At 42.1% G+C, this 16,935-nt stretch overlaps 1 protein-coding gene across 1 annotated transcript in view; it reads right to left on the bottom strand.

The window, feature by feature from the left end:
• Nucleotides 1-16,935, bottom strand: part of tmtc1 (transmembrane O-mannosyltransferase targeting cadherins 1) — a 59,721-nt gene that overhangs the window by 13,543 nt on the left and 29,243 nt on the right. The window contains exons 7-13 of the mRNA XM_087830374.1: nt 11,002-11,191; nt 9,096-9,217; nt 7,593-7,760; nt 5,760-5,873; nt 4,072-4,215; nt 1,608-1,716; nt 1,404-1,506 (exon numbers count right to left, since the gene is read on the bottom strand). Of these exons, the coding sequence (XP_087686500.1) occupies nt 1,404-1,506; nt 1,608-1,716; nt 4,072-4,215; nt 5,760-5,873; nt 7,593-7,760; nt 9,096-9,217; nt 11,002-11,191 (950 nt within the window). The remainder of the gene's footprint in view (nt 1-1,403; nt 1,507-1,607; nt 1,717-4,071; nt 4,216-5,759; nt 5,874-7,592; nt 7,761-9,095; nt 9,218-11,001; nt 11,192-16,935) is intronic.

Genomic DNA, 16,935 nt, shown 5'->3' with positions numbered 1-16,935 from the left:
ATGTACTTTGTGAAAAAGGGCAAAACAGTCAAAATATTGACCAGTACAAGTCTGTCCATGTTTTTCTTTCTCAGTCTCTTTTATTTCCATTGTTCTCTTTCTGTTAATACATATGCAAAATATGCAGTATAATATATGGTAATGCTCAGCCTTTATGTTACCACGTTGTCCCCAGCATTTAACAGACTCAGGTCTGTTTTTTAGCACAAACCTTTATTTCGGAGGGATAATCTCATACAATTCTTCCACTGAGTGGACCCAGAGTGTCAAGGGGCTCGGTCCGATCCCAGCATTTTTGAGTTTTTTTGTATTTTTATTGCTTATTATATATTGATATAATGTTAAGTTCTAATATCATTATTCGTTTGTCTTCATTGGGTTTTTGCCTAGTTTATGTTTCTTCTGTGTCTCCTTATTTACTGGTCTTCCCGTCCTCTGAGTAGTTTGTTTTACTTTAAGTTACAGTGGCTTTCAAAAATATTCGGCCCCCTTGAACTTTCCCACATTTTGTCACATTACAGCCACAAACATGAATCAATGTTATTGGACTTCCAGGTGAAAGACCAACACAAAGTGGTGCACACGTTAGAAGTGGAACGAAAATCAGACATGATTACAAACATTTTTTACAAATAAATAACTGCAAAGTGGGGTGTGCGTAATTATTCAGCCCCCTGAGTCGTAGAACCAGCTTTTGCTGCAGTTCCAGCTGCCAGTCTTTCAGGGTCTGTCTCTACCAGCTTTGCACATCTACAGACTGAAATCTTTGCACATTCTTCTTTGCAAAACAGCTCCAGCTCAGTCAGATTAGTCGTTACCCTTCGGTGTATCTAAGGCCTCTGTTAAGTGTCTGCTCGCCTCATGTCTATGGATTTTTTATGTTTTGTCAAGTCTGCGTTTTTCATGCTTCTGTTCAGGTTCATGTCATAGTTTTCTTGTCTTGTTCCCAGTTTAGGTCATCATTATTCTTTGCCTCAGTTCGCCTTTGTTTTTGTTATCACCCTAAATAAACGGTTTGTCTTATGTTACACTTCATGTTTTGAGGTGTGATCCTGCTTTTGGGTCCACACCTCAAACACCCCCGGGTGCTCCGCCGTGACATAGAGGTGCTTTTTATCTGTATTTTTCGTTTTTCTTCCACCAGTTTAATATTTGATTACCAAAGGGCCAAAGACTTACATTCATTTTTTGAAATTGTTGCTAAATGTGAATTTCTATGGGGTGTTAATCAGAAGCCCACTCAAATTTTGATACAGTGCAGATTATTATATTAAGGCTCAGCTCTCTGGTTGCGGGTTCATTAAAGCAAAATGAAGTCCTTTAAACAGGCGTATATATGGTCAGTGTTTGAATCTTTTAGTTAAAGTAAGCCTGCGTTTGGAAAACTGGAAGGTTCGACTCACCCGTGTCCACCAGAAACACGCCGTAGTTGTTATGCAGGTCGGAGCTGTCGGGACAGTTCTCTATACCTTTTAAATAAACTTCATTGGCTTCAGAAAAGCGTTTCTGTGGGAGAACAAAGAACAATCAGAAAGGATTAAAAAGAGTCACAACAGCCTTTCAGGCACAGTAACAGCATGTGATACATTACATGTGGTTTGAGTTACCTGTTCAGCATAGAGCGATGCCAAACTGGAGTAAGCGTCAGCAAAATGTGGACCAAAGCGAATCGAGTCCTTGAGCAGAGCCTCAGCTTCTTTCTCCTTCCCCTGAGATCTGTAGACATCACTCAGCATCATCATCATCATCAATTCCATTAACAGCATTTTTATCATTATATCCTCATTATCATAATAACAGCAATACTCTGTTATCGTAATTAAATAGTGTTTTTCAACTCTGAGTGCTCAAAGTATTTTGTTTCTACAAGGAGGAGAGCTCAGTAGGTAGAGTGTTTACCCCATGAACCCACAGGGGTGCACCGAATACTGCTCCCCCGGCGCTGTGTTGGCGGCTTCTTGAGGAGGGCCTTAATTTCAGGATTTATCCATGGCCGGAGGTCATCCTCCAAAGGGCTGCAGAGGTTGTCCCACACAGTAGAACGGAGACAGTCCCTCAGGCCCTCTTCAGTCTCTCTTCAGTCTCTGCCGACTATTTCCTAACTGTGCGTTTCACAACTGGTTCTCTGTGTAGAGGTTTATACACAGGCTGGAGATGAACCAGGTTGTGATCTGAGCCCCCCAGGGGAGGGAGAGGTGATGAGCTGTATACCTCCTTAGTGTTGGCATATAATAAGTCCAATGTTTTATTGCCTCTGGTGTAGCAGGTGACATACTGGGTGAAGGTGGGGAGAGTGGAGGACAGGGAGATGTGATTAAAGTCCCCAGAGATCAGGAAAAGGGCCTGAGGGTGCTGCGTTTGGAGTCTGCTGGTTACAGAGTGCAGGACCTCACAGGCTGCTGCAGCGTTAGCAGAGAGACATACACAGCTGTCACAATGACACGTGTAAACCTTCATAGTTTACACACAGAAGGTACAGTCTCATGCTAACCGCTAGCAGCTCACTGTCCTTACAGCATAGCGTCTCTTTGATAAATGCCCAGAGTTACACCATCTATCGTTCACAAACACAGCCAGACCCCCTCCTCTCTTCTTGCCACTCTCCGTTGTTCTGTCGGCCCGGATCAGATGAAAACCATCCATGTTTACGTGAGTCCGGAGTTAGCGCAGTTAGCCACGACTCTGTGAAGCTGGATTTAAAAACAACCACTGAGGTAGACTGCCTGATGTGAAGAGGAAGATCGTTCCAAAGCTTCGGCCACCATAGAGAAAGCTCGGTCTCCTCTAAGTTTCAGCCATGATTTAGGGACTGACAGCAACACCTGCTCATCTGACCGGGGGGGGGGGGGGGGGGGGGGGGGGGGGGCACAGGGCAAATATACCCTGCCAGACCAACTAAGAATTTAAAACCACTGAGAGGATTTTAAATTAGATTCTAAATTCAGTTCAAAGCCAGTGTAAAGAGGCCAGAACCAGAGTAATGTGCTCAAATTTTCTTTTACCAGTTGTGTCGCAGCATTCTGCACCAGCTGCAGGCGTGACAGCCCGAGGCAACGCCTATCAAAAGGGAGTTGCAGTAATCCAAGCGTGAGGTTATGAAAGCATGGATGACAGTTTCCAAATCATGGCTAGAAGGAAAAGGCTTGACCTTTGACAAACGGTGATAGAATGAAGATTTCACCACCTCATTTACCCCAAGATTAGTAATCGAGCTCTTCAGGTGAGGAGTCAGAGCAGCAAAGTCAACACCAGAGGAACGACTGGGACCAAATAATATTGCTTCCCTTTTACGTTTTTTAAAATGTCAAAACATGAGACGATCGAGCAGGAGTCCAATCGAGGAGCTATCAGAGTGACTGAAAGGTAGATAAAGCTGGCAATCGTCAGCACGTAGATTAAATGAAATTTTGTGTTTTCGGAAGATCACACCCAGTGGCAGGAGACACAATGAAAACAGCAATGGCCCAGGAATAGATCCCTGCGGTACACCCCATAGCAGAGGGGCCACAGAGGACGAACCCAACTTAACAGAAAAGTTCCTGTTAGAGAGATATGATCTTATTCACCAAAGCGCCAAGATGGAAAATCCTACACAATGCTGTAGTCGAGACGTCAGCAGGTCATGATGTGTTGAATGCAGCAGTCATATCCAATAAAACAAGCACTACATGCTTACGACAGCCCATCGCTAACAGAATCTCATTCAGGTCTTTTATCCTGGAGCAACCAACTCTTCATGCAGTGGATCCAAAATCTACTCAAAGAGTTTCACTTGTTCCACATTTTGTCATGTTGCAGCCTTATTCTGAAATTAAATTCTTGTAAATTTATTAAGAATAAAAAACTAAAATTACCACATACTGAGTTCAGTTTTAAAACTAAACTCAACTGAACTCAACTTTTCAGAGCTGAGGGAAAACAGCAGCTTCCAGCAGGAGTTGAATGTTGCTGATGGAACAATAAGGCATAGTAAATAAATTCAAGTTCCCAAAGGTTCAACGTTCAAACCAAAATTAGAAAGCAGTGATGATGGTGGTCACGTTTCAGCCTTGTTGTTTGTGCATCTCTTACTTAAAGAGGTTTCCCAGGTTGAACAGAGCTCGGTTGTGCTGAGGGTTGGTTTCCAGTGCTTTCCTGTAGTACATCTCTGCCTCCTCTGGGCTGCGAGTCAAAGTGCCAAGATTATTCATGGCGCTGGCATGACGGGGGTATAACCTGAGAGCAGAGGAGGATGCTGTGATCAAGAACATGTTGTATAATCACAGCATTGGAGAATGCTGGACAGCACACTCCAATTAACTGATAATAGTCTTATGTGTCAACAACACTTGCCCTACCTGAAACTTATCTTATGACATCTTATCTTAAACTAATCTTATGACACGCTCTGAAGCCATGTTTCATCCCCTCATGAAGCTTTTTATGAGGCATATTTTTAACACGTCTATGGTTAAACACGTACATATATCTCTGACTGCCGTCTACATACTCGTTCATGTAAAGGACAAAACTTTCATACAAATGAAGTTATTGATTTGTCGATGTTACTCCTAAGGCGCACCGGATTATAAGGCACACTGTCAATTTTTGAGAAAATTAAAGGATTTTAAGTGCACCGTATAGTGCGGAAAATACAGTAAGTAAAATTGAACTGAATTTAATAAGAATTGCATTATTGGGAGCCCCAGCAGCCTAAGCCTAAAGCAGCATATAGTTAGGACCAGCCCTAACTATATGCTTTGTCAAAAGTTTTAAGTTTAATGGTAAAAATAGAGACGTGTCTGGCTCCCAAATCATGGACTGGGAGCTGGATCCATAGGAGAGGCACCTGACAGCTGAAGGCTCCGCCTCCCATTCTACTTTAAATACCCTAAAACCCACAAGTAAACAACCCAGCTAAGAGCAACGCGGTCTGTTGGGGTGTCACAGTACGATGAGGTCTTTAAGATAAGATGGGGCCCGATTATTCAGAATCAGAATCCTTTATTGATCCCTGAGTGCTCCATTATAAACAAACATTAACAAAGACAATACACTAACTAAGAATAGTACAATATATACAGGCATATATACATAAAAGTCACTTATTAATAAATAGCTGAAAAAGAACATGTGCAAAAAGGGTGTAGCTGTTGCAGAAAACAGTGTGTTAGGTGGAGGAGTTGTACAGGGAGCCACAGGCAGGAATGATTTCCTGTGTCGTTCAGTGGTGCATTATGGGTAATCTCAGTCTCTCACTGAGCATGCTCCTGTGACTGACCAGCATGTCATGGAGTGGGTGGGAGGTGTTATCCAACATTGTCTTTATCTTGGACAACATCCGCCTCTCCGACACCACCTTGAGGGAGTCCAGCTCCATCCCCACAACATTACTGGCCTCACGGATCAGTTTATCGAGGCCTTAAAGACCTTATATGTGAGGAGAGGGATTGTAAATCTGGCTACATTTTATTTTTCATTTAAACCAACACAGATCATGTTTTCAAGTAAATTGTGGTAGTTGACAAAGTATTTGCTTCATAAATTTATACATAAAATGTTGAGGCTAAATCAGATGTGTTTTGACCATGGACGACACAAAATATGGAGGAAGCTTCTTGGTTTAGAAAGTGAAGCCAGCAGAGTGGAAAGCCGTCCACATTAGTATCACTTTATCCAGCATGGGTTGTGTGTGTTTTGTACTGTACTTATGTATTCCTCTAATGTCCATTGCTCGCTTCCATAGAAGCAAAAGTATGTTTTGTGCAAAAAAAACATACCTGAGGGCAGTGGTGTAGTGGTGAATGGCCTCCGGGTGCCGACCGGTGTCTTTCAGGAAGTTGGCATAGTTGTAGTGGACTTTGGCATTGTGAGGCAGCGTCTGGATACCAGAACTACAATAAGGAAAAAGAGCATGTGGAAAAAACCACTTTTTGAGGAAAGTTCTATGCAAACTGAGCAAATGTGCAAATTTGGTTTGTGTGACAGCACTAGTCTGTGGTAACTGAGCAGTGGCTAAATTCTAGGAGCTCACTGGTCCTATAATTTAATAAACGTCATAAATAAATAACTCAGAGATACTGATGTCTTTGGCATATGCATCGTGACTGGATACAACATTAGAGCAACCTGCCTAGTCCTGCATATGTAACCTTCATTCCTGGTGCAGGACACCAGGCTGATGTGTCCTTGATCCAACACAGTTGATTCAAACGGAAAAATGACCTCAACATGGTTGTGTCCCAATCCAGGGCCTGCAGCCTTAAAGGCCGCATTTAAGGCCGATTACGTCACAGCAACGCGACGAAGGCTGTCCAATTCAAAGGCTGCTCGAAATGCGGCCCTCAAATGCGTCCTTCGTTTCCCCGGATTTGAAGGATGGGTCCGTGTATCCTCCATGGCCCAACATATCCCAGACTTCATAGTGCGGCGGTGGGTGTGGATAATTTTGCTGGAAAAAAACGGCGGACGGCTGAAGCGGAGCGGAAGAAGAGTAAACTGTCAAAAGTAAGTACTGAATATGATGTCACTTATTTATGTGTGAATGTTTAATAATGAAGAACATTAAAACATTACTGTTGGCCACATGTCGGCAAAGTTATGTGACATTAGTGAAGTTTGTACTAACTTGGTTTTAAAGCCTTTTCTTTAAAATATTCGCCGTTCAATAGTCGACCTTAATCCTACAGAGAATGTGATGATTTCATGGATAATTAAAGTCAGTCATATATCCACAAACACAACAAGCTGAAAGTCAGTGATGCTGCTCGGTTTGCAGTCCTGAATATCATGGCACAAGCAGGATTCACTGCACTGTTAATGTTAGCTAAGTTATATTGCTGCCTCTGTTCGGTGGTGTCGAGCCAAACGGACTTTAACGTGTGTTTGAACGAGCTGACAGTTCACTCGTTAAGCTGAAAGAAAGATGACTTTAGTCTCATGAACAACATCAGCTAATTGTTATTTACTAGCTAATCTTAAAACGACTGTTCAGCACAGAAGTGAAGCCCAACAATCATGTTTACAGTCCTGTGGTCTCAACCTCAGATACTCAACTAATCAGACAAAGCTCGTGTAGAAACAAACAAACAAACGAACAAAAGATTTTCTTCATTTCTGTCAAACAAAGCTGTTTGAAACGTTTCCAGCTGGTGTCAGGTGTCATAGTTGCTAGGCAACCTGAGCAGCGTGGGGAAGGTTAGACCGTCCCGTTTCACAAGCCTCGCTCTTCCAACCTTAGCGGTCTTTGAGTGCACGACCCTTGTGGACCATTAAGGCTGCAGACCCTGAATTGAGATACAGCCATGTCTTGAACTAATCATGTGACTCAGGTGTGGTGACCCAGGGTGATGTCCCCCCCCCCCGCTCTAAAACATAAAGCAGATATTCAGCTTTTCACTCAAGATGTTAAACATGAACTAGCAATGTTAGAACTATCTGAGTAGTTTCACCTTGCAGCAGAGCTGGAGTCATGGAGTCTGTTTTCTTAGATTTCTTAGTATGTCATCCGTTATATTTTCAGATTGCACTCTTTTGATGGAGTAGATCTCTCTGCTGATCTAAAACTTCAGTGTGAGCTGATAACTGTGATTAAAGTACGCAGGAACTCTTACAGGAACAGGGCCTCCCTGGAGAGCCACACATTGTTCTGATGGACAGTCTTCCATGAGAACAGCAGGACCAGTAGCAGCATGGACACACTGAGAACTGCGGTGCCCCAACGGCCGACCGACGAACACAGACGACCAAGTCCATGAGTCACCAGGATACAGTAACCCATGCTGCGAGAGGACAGTGAAGGAGGAAGAAAGAGAAGAGGAAGGAAGCAGTGGGAGGTTTAGAAAAGTTACGTTGAAACAAGCACACCATTGTTTTTCTTGTGACATTACCAATAAGTTTGATGTGTCACATGACCCTCTTCCTATTGGAAAAACAAAAGTTGTATCCAAGATGGCCGACTTCTAAATGGCCACGATGGTCACCACCCATCTTGAGGAGTTTGCCCCCTCACATATACTAATGTGCCACAAACAGGACTTTAATATCACCAACAATTCCCGTATTATTATGGTGTATCCATATAAATGACCCACCCTGTACATACTAGCTGTATACAGCCACAACCCAATTTCTCTATATAAGGAAAAAAGTTTACCTTGAAGTAAACTGAAGAGAGAAGCCTACACCACTAAGACAAGAAAGGAGAAGGTTTTGACTGAAGAAACTTAAATTATTGTCCATGGTCCAAGGATGAATCCAGAAAAGGGGGTTTATAAATAAATAAATTAAAGCAAAATAAAACGCGATGCTGAGGCTAAAACAAGCGGGTAGCTGAAAAGTAGTAAAAAAAACATTTGGACTCAAAGTTCTTCTGAAAAAAGTACTAACAGGCCAGAAGAAAAAGAAGAATACAGGTGAAGGACAAAGAGCATGTCATGGCTGGAATTTCCATGAGGCTCCTGAACCTACCTGGGATCCACCCCTGGACAGGGCCACCTCCTCCAGCTCCTGCACACTTGGAGCCAATTGCAGGCAATCAAGCTCCCCTGGATTCTCGTCACCCCCCTCTCAACACTTTTTCCCCTACTGCAATATGACTGTTTCCTGCCCAGCTCCAGTCTGCATCTCAGGCCCCGTTTCCTCACCCTAGTTCTGCATTCCCCTGGCCACCTTTTCCAGGCCGCGCCAAGCTCTTTGTTTTCATTTACAGAGCTTAAGTCTAATAAAATATTGTTGTTCAGTACAGACCACTCGGTCCCGTGACAGAGCACTTGGTTTGTCAGGTAAGATGAGAAATACTAGAATATGTTTACATTAAGGCTAAAGCTTAAATCTGTGATTTATTATTTTTGTTTTCCTAACATACAAATTCTAATTGAGCTTTTTGTGGCTTATTTTTGAAAAGCTAAATAATGCTTAAGAGGTAATAATAATCATCATAATAACAACAATAATAATAATAATTATTATTATTATTGAATATCACATTGTGTCAAAGGTAATTTATTAGACCAAGGCAAACCATCTCCACAAAAAGATATCATTGTTTTTTTTAAAGCAAACAAACATCAGATGTAGAGCTGTGCAATTAGTAATCACTAATGACACGCACTCACCTCGGCATGTAGAGAACCCTTTCAGCCACGACAAATCCAACCCTAAAGAACAGGTTACTGGCAGGAATGAAGGGAAACACCAGAAACAACAATCCCACCAACACCTCCCTGCTGTCTCGCCTCTGTGGAAAGAGAGAGAGGTGAGCACAGTCACAGCAAACCAATCAAACCAAAGAGTTCCAAGTGAAGAAGCTTCAAACACCACGTGTGAAAGGTTTATTCATTTGGCAGAAAAACTACGTACATTACTCAATAACACATCAAATACACTTGAGAACAGACTATTTATTTATCAACACTGAAGACAGGCATAGACAAAGGGTGAAAGAAAGGAAGAGCAGATGTGTCAGATCATAATCCACTGCATCCATCTGAGGAGGTGGAAGAGAAGAATATATCTGTAAGGCTGAGTTACTACGAAATGGGACCAAAAGTCAACAAACGTCGACCAAGACAAACACAATACACACAATTTAAAACCCATGAAACATATCACCTCCTGAAGATTAGCTCCATTGTCAGCATGTCAGTTATCCACAAATTTAAACTGGAGGAAAAAAGATTTCCTCAGGACTTGCTGAGAAACATCACTGTTTACTTCAGTGTCAGTATAAATCCACTGATACCTATCCGTACATCTATAGAAGCTAAGTAACAGTTAAACTGACAAACTTTTAATTGAGCAAATATATTCTTAGAGGGTACAGTTTACTGCAGTTAACATTAACAACCCGCTAGCTGCAAATGATCACGTGCAGTTCTGAAAGCAGTCAAACAACATTTGAACTTGAATTCATGTTGTTTGTACCAGACTTGTTCTCCAGACAGTGAAGTAGGACTGTCTCTGTCACTTAAATTCCACTGAATTAAATACAAAATGTTTGAGAACAACTTATATGAAAAAAAACGGCAGAAGAGGGGCGCCCGAACAGTAAACTTTCAAAGTACTGAATATTATGTCACTTATTTATGTGCAAATGTTTAATAATGAAGAACATTAAAACATTACTGTTGGCAAAGTTATGTGACATTAGTGACGTTTGTACTAACTTGGTTTTAAAGCCTTTACTTTAAAATATATATAAGAACATGCTGTAGGTATTACAGGTACTGTGCTGCAGTGGTTTGTATCATATCTATCTAACAGACTCCAGTTTGTGCATGTAAATGGAGAGTCCTCTTCACACACTGAGGTTAATTATGGAGTTCCACAGGGTTCAGTGCTAGGACCAATTCTGTTTACATTATACATGCTTCCCTTAGGCAGCATCATTAGAAGACATAGCATACATTTACACTGCTATGCAGATGACACCCAGCTCTATCTGTCCATGAAGCCAGATAACACACACCAATTACCGTAAATCCCAGACTACAGAGCGCACCTAATTAAAAGCCGCATGCTGTAATTTTAGAAAGAAAATTAATTTTGTACGCAGAAATATTACACATGAGGATTTTTACCGTTTAATTTAATCCGTAAGGTAACATAAACATAGTAACATACAAAAATACATACTGCAAATGCTTTTTTTCCTCGAACAGCGCCTGTAACACGGCTACCTGTAAGTATACGTATCGGTAACACACAAATTACGCTGCTTATGGTTGAAAAAAATATGCATTAGCCGCACGTCAGTATAAGCCGCAGTGTTCACAGTGTGGGAAAAAAGTAGCGGCTTATGACCCGAAAACTACAGTAGTTAAACTGCAGGAATGTCTTAAAAAAATAAAGGCCTCCAATTTTCTGCTCTTAAATACAGATAGAACTGAGGTTATTGTACTCATCCCTAAAAAACCTTTATGTCCTTTAAATGACACATTTGAGGGCAGACAAGATTCACGAGGCAGCAGAGATCATGGGAAATGTGATCTGAAGCTTTTTGAACTACATTTCTGTTCTTACCTGCAGTGAAAAGATGCAGTGCAGACATAAAGCAATCATCACTACAGCCAGCAGCATAGTGGCCACATTGCGCACATCACCCAGCGATTCCACCAACGTAATGCTGCCGACCTGCCAGTCATAACACAGCACAATGGGGGCCAGCAGCAACCAGGCATTAAAGGACAGCAAATATGAGTAGGTTAAAAACCTGTGGAGTTAGAGAAAAAAGAAGAAAAGGACAAAGATATAATAGATGCTTGGTTGTCTAAGGTTACAACTAAGTTAGAATGATCTAATAAACTGACATTTAAAGCCCAGTCAAAGAAACCTGTAGCAGATCATGGTATACTGAATCCTACGCGTCTTTAAAAGAGTCATGTTGCTGCTGGTGTTCATGTTTGCTCTGACTTAGTCTTTGTATTCTCCCCTTTTGTGAGTGCAGCACAGTATTAAATCCCAGTTCTTTTGTATTCTTTATGGCCAAGAAAGACACGGGGCTCAGAGTGGTCAAACTCAAACAATGATCTTAAATTTCACATATCCGGGATATGGAGACCTGAACACATACATACAACCCCAGGTCTGAAGCACAAACGGAAGCCTAGTTATTTATATACTTGCTCTCTACGTCACACCACACTTTAAGTTTCGATCAAACAGCCTAGTTGGTTTCACTTTCACCATGTCGTCTCCTGTCAACACTTTTGGCACAGAGTGTACTCAGAGTTAGGCCTTTCTTATATAAAGCAATATAATCAACATATAAGCATTTAAGATGATAAATTTAAACCTCAACAACAGTTATGATCAAACCTGTGTGACATGTATTAATTCTGGAGATTTGTTGTAGCTACCTGCTTCTATTAAAACAGCAAAACTCAACAGTGAGAACTGACAAACAGGACATTGAAGGCTAAAACACCTGTTAATTGAAAGAGGAATTTGGCACCCAGACTTTGCTGTCTGCTTTTGTAAATTACAAAATTCAAGAGGCAATGTGTTTGATATGTCAGTAATAATTAATTTGATCCTCAAAGACTGTTAGGAAGTTAAAGTGGTTTGATCTTTTGGCAGAAAGCATCTTTGGATATTTCCAAACTATGGGCACTAATGTGTTACAAACTCAACTCTTTTAGATTTTTCCAAGTAATGCTGACACCACCAGTGGGCAGGAATAAATAATGTAAACTTCATTCTACTCCTTTTTTAAGTATATATATATTGTGGTGTATTTGTGGGAACTTTATTTTTATTTTCTATGTTGTTTTGAATTTACAATGTATTTTCTTGCTTGTTGTTATTTCTATTTACATATTCAAAATAAAACAATTGGTCAGTCAACCAGTCAATCAAAATGTGCAGTGATTTGTGCCAGTTCATATACAAAAAAGGTTATGGTGCTTTATATTGATTTATATTGATAAACATATGCAGATACATTAACATTAATTAAAACTAGATACAATATAAAAATAAGAATAAATAAATGTCAAACTTTACTACAGTATACAGGGTTTAACAGATGAGAATTTCATTCACTGTTAAATGCTGTGCACGGAGCACACGTGCTAATAAGAGAACACGCAGTCTTGCCAAAAAGAAGGTTTTCAAAGGACTTCATGTGGTCCTGTGAAAAACTAAGTACATCCTTATGGAATCCAAAATACATGGGTAACAGGAAAGACCAACACAAAGTGGTGAACACGTGAGAAGTGGAACGAAAATCAGACATGATTCAAACATTTTTACAAATAAATAACTGCAAAGTGGGGTGTGTGTAATTATTCAGCCCCTGAGTCAATACTTTGTAGAACCAGCTTTTGCTGCAGTACCAGCTGCCAGTCTTTTAGGGTCTGTCTCTACCAGCTTTGCACATCTACAGACTGAAATCTTTGCCCATTCTTCTTTGAAACAGCTCCAGCTCAGTCAGATTAGATGGACAGCGTTTGTGAACAGCAGTTTTCAGATCTTGCCACAGATTCTTGATTGGATTCAGATCTGGACTTTGACTGGGCCGTTCTAACACATGGATATGTTTTGTTTTAAACCATCCCATTGTTGCCCTGGCTTTATGTTTAGGGTCGTTGTCCTGCTGGAAGCTGAAGCTCCGCCCCAGTCTCAAGTCTTTTGCAGACTCCAAGAGGTTTTCTTCCAAGGTTGCCCTGTATTTGGCTCCATCCATCTTCCCATCAACTCTGACCAGCTTCCCTGTCCCTGCTGAAGAGAAGCCCCCCCAGAGCATGATGGTGCCACCACCATATTTGACAGTGGGGATGGTGTGTTCAGAGTGATGTGCAGTGTTAGTTTTCCACACATAGGGTTTTGCATTTTGGCCAAAAAGTTCCATTTTGGTCTCATCTGACCAGAGCAGCTTCTTCCACATGTTTGCTGTGTCCCCCACATGTTTGCTGTGTCCCCCACATGTTTGCTGTGTCCCCCACATGTTTGCTGTGTCCCCCACATGTTTGCTGTGTCCCCCACATGGCTTGTGGCAAACTGCAAACGGGACTTCTTATGGTTTTCTGCTAACAATGGCTTTCTTCTTGCCACTCTTCCATAAAGGCCAACTTTGTGCAGTGCACCACTAATAGTTGTCCTATGGATAGATTCCCCCACCTGAGCTGTAGATCTCTGCAGCTCGTCCAGAGTCACCATGGGCCTCTTGGCTGCATTTCTGATCAGCTCCTTGTTCGACCTGTGAGTTTAGGTGGACGGCCTTGTCTTGGTAGGTTTACAGTTGTGCCATACTCCTTCCATTTCTGAATGATGGCTTGAACAGTGCTCCGTGGGATGTTCAAGGCTTGGGAAATCTTTTTGTAGCCTGCTTTAAATTTCTCAATAACTTCATCCCTGACCTGTCTGGTGTGTTCTTTGGACTTCATGGTGTTGTTGCTCCCAATATTCTCTTAGACAACCTCTGAGGCCGTCACAGAGCAGCTGTATTTGTACTGACATTAGATTACACACAGGTGCACTCTATTTAGTCATTAGCACTCATCAGGCAACGTCTATGTGCAACTGACTGCACTCAGACCAAAGGGGGCTGAATAATTACGCACACCCCACTTTGCAGTTATTTATTTGATTTTCGTTCCACTTCTCACGTGTGCACCACTTTGTGTTGGTCTTTCACGTGGAATTCCAATAAAACTGATTCATGTTTGTGGCTGTAATCTGACAAAATGTGGGAAAGTTCAAGTGGGCCGAATACTTTTGCAAGCCACTGTATATTTAGATGACCATATCATGGACGCCAATACTATGAGCGAAATGTACGGGACCCAGTAGCATGCTCACCAGAGGTCAGAGGTGGCTGAGGATGATCCTCTCCAGAACCAGAAATGGTCTCTGGTAGCTGAGAAGGATTTAATGACTTTTTTTAAAACACGGTTCCATCATGCTGTGGATCTTGTTAAAGTTGATGGATTTATGAATGGAGAAAAGTACCATCAGATTTTGGTCCATCGTACAATGACTGTTTATGTCTAAATAAACAGACAATTGCCTTCAGATGATCCCAAAGGTAAAAGTCTAAGGGGGTCAGATCGGGAGACCTTGGGGGCCATTCAACTGGCCCACGACGACCAATCCACTTTCCAGGAAACTGTTCATCTAGGAATGCTCGGACCTGGCACCCATAATGTGGTGGTGCACCATCTTGCTGGAAAAACTCAGGGAACGTGCCAGCTTCAGTGCATAAAGTAGGAAACACATCATCATGTAGCGATTTCAAATATCCAGTGGCCTTGAGGTTTCCATTGATGAAGAATGGACCCACTATCGTTGTACCCCATATACCACACCAAACCATCACTTTTGTTGTTCCAACAGTCTTGGAGGATCCATCCAATGTGGGTTAGTGTCAGACCAATAGCGGTGGTTTTGTTTGTTAACACCATTCACATAAAAGTTTACCTCATCACTGAACAAAATCTTCTGCGTGAACTGAGGGTCCTGTTCCAATTTTTGTTTTGCCCATTCTGCAAATTCTGTGCTGATCTGGGTAATCCTCGTTGAGATGCTGCAGTAGCTGGAGTTTGTAAGGGTGCCATTTGTGAGTAGCTAATATCCGCCGAAGGGATGTTCGACTAATGCCACTCTCCAGTGACATGCAGCGAGTGCTACGCTGTGGGCTCTTGCTGAATGAAGCTAGGACAGCCACTGATGTTTCTTCATTAGTGACAGTTTTCTTGCGTCCGCATTTTGACCAATCCAACACTCAACCAGTTTCACGAAACTTAGGAAACAGTTTGCTAACTGTAGCATGGGAGATGGGTGGTCTCATAGGGTGTCTTGCAATCTGCTGCAATGACCCAGTTACTGCGTTCACCAGATATCAACACAATTTCGCTCCTCACGTGTTAACCTCTTCGACATGTCAATGGCTGTGAACAAAGAGAAACTTGTAAATAACTCATGAAAGAATAAAGTTACGTTGAAACCAAGCACACCATTGTTTTTCTTGTGACATTACCAATAAGTTTGATGTGTCACATCGCCCTCTTCCTATTGAAAAAACAAAAGTTGTATCCAAGATGGCCGACTTCTAAATGGCCACCACCCATCTTGAGGAGTTTGCCCCTCACATATACTAATGTGCCACAAACAGGACTTTAATATCACCAACCATTCCCATGTTATTACGGTGTATCCATATAAATGGCCCACCCTCTACATTGTGTACAATGGTGCATTGCCAGCAGGCTAACCAACCTAATCTAATCTATGAAGCTACAGGAGGCTCAGGGCTTTGATCTACAGTCCTTTTGAGTATAGTGAGAGTCTAGTGCACTTTTAATCTAGGTACAATTAAAAGCTGCCACACGTGTAGAGACCACGGTTATCCACAGGTATAGTGAGTTTTCATTCCTCTGCAGATGCCACACAGCTGTACATCTCTGTTAACTCAGTTTACTGGGGGCGACCGTGGCTCAGGGGACTGGGAAGCTCAGAAGCTCAAGTGATATTTTCAGCCTTGTAGTGTGGGCTCTGGAGGATCTGTAGAATATTTTCAATGGCAGCAGAAAGAACAGTTGATGAGAGGGATGAGTTCCATTTTTCAGGCTGTAGGTGGTTTTATGGAGGCAGTGTGTCCTTAAGATGTCACTCAGTGTGGACAGAGGGAGTTCAGTGATTTTCTGTGATGTGCCTATGACTCTCTGGAGGGTTACCTCTCAGCCGCTGTGCTGTATTGTTGTATGTTAGAACACTCTCAATAATAGCACAGAGATAAAACTTTCTGTGCAGTTCTGTGGACAGTTTGGTCTTCTTAAATGACCTTCAGTGACAGAGCTGCTGCTGTTGTTGTTGTTGGCAGCTCGTGTGAGGTCCTCTATGACGCGTGTCATACATACATACATACATACACACGTATATATATATATATATATATATATATATATACACACACACACACACACACACATATACATATATATATATATATACATATATACATATATATATATATATATATAGCTCGGGAGTCACTGCACCGAGTGCTCCGATTACCACGGGGACCACCGTCACCTTCACCCTCCACATCCTCTCCAGCTCTTCTCTGAGCCCTTGATATTTCTCCAGCTACTCGTGTTCCTTCTTCCTGATATTGCTGTCATTCGGAACCGCTACATCGATCACTACGGCCGTCTTCTTCTGTTTGTCTAGCACCACTATGTCCGGTTGGTTAGCCACCACCATTTTGTCCGTCTGTATCTGGAAGTCCCACAGGATCTTAGCTCGGTCATTCTCCACCACCCTTGGGGGCATTTCCCATTTTGACCTCGGGACTTCCAGGTTATACTCGGCACAGATGTTCCTGTACACTATGCCGGCCACTTGGTTATGGCGTTCCATGTATGCCTTGCCTGCTAGCATCTTGCACCCTGCTGTTATGTGCTGGATTGTCTCTGGGGCATCTTTACACAGCCTGCACCTGGGGTCTTGCCTGGT

Source organism: Neolamprologus brichardi, chromosome 17 (genome assembly GCF_056152115.1).
Source record: "Neolamprologus brichardi isolate AB-2024 chromosome 17, ASM5615211v1, whole genome shotgun sequence".
Taxonomy (NCBI): domain Eukaryota; kingdom Metazoa; phylum Chordata; class Actinopteri; order Cichliformes; family Cichlidae; genus Neolamprologus; species Neolamprologus brichardi.
This window is presented reverse-complemented; position numbering and strand designations above follow the sequence as displayed.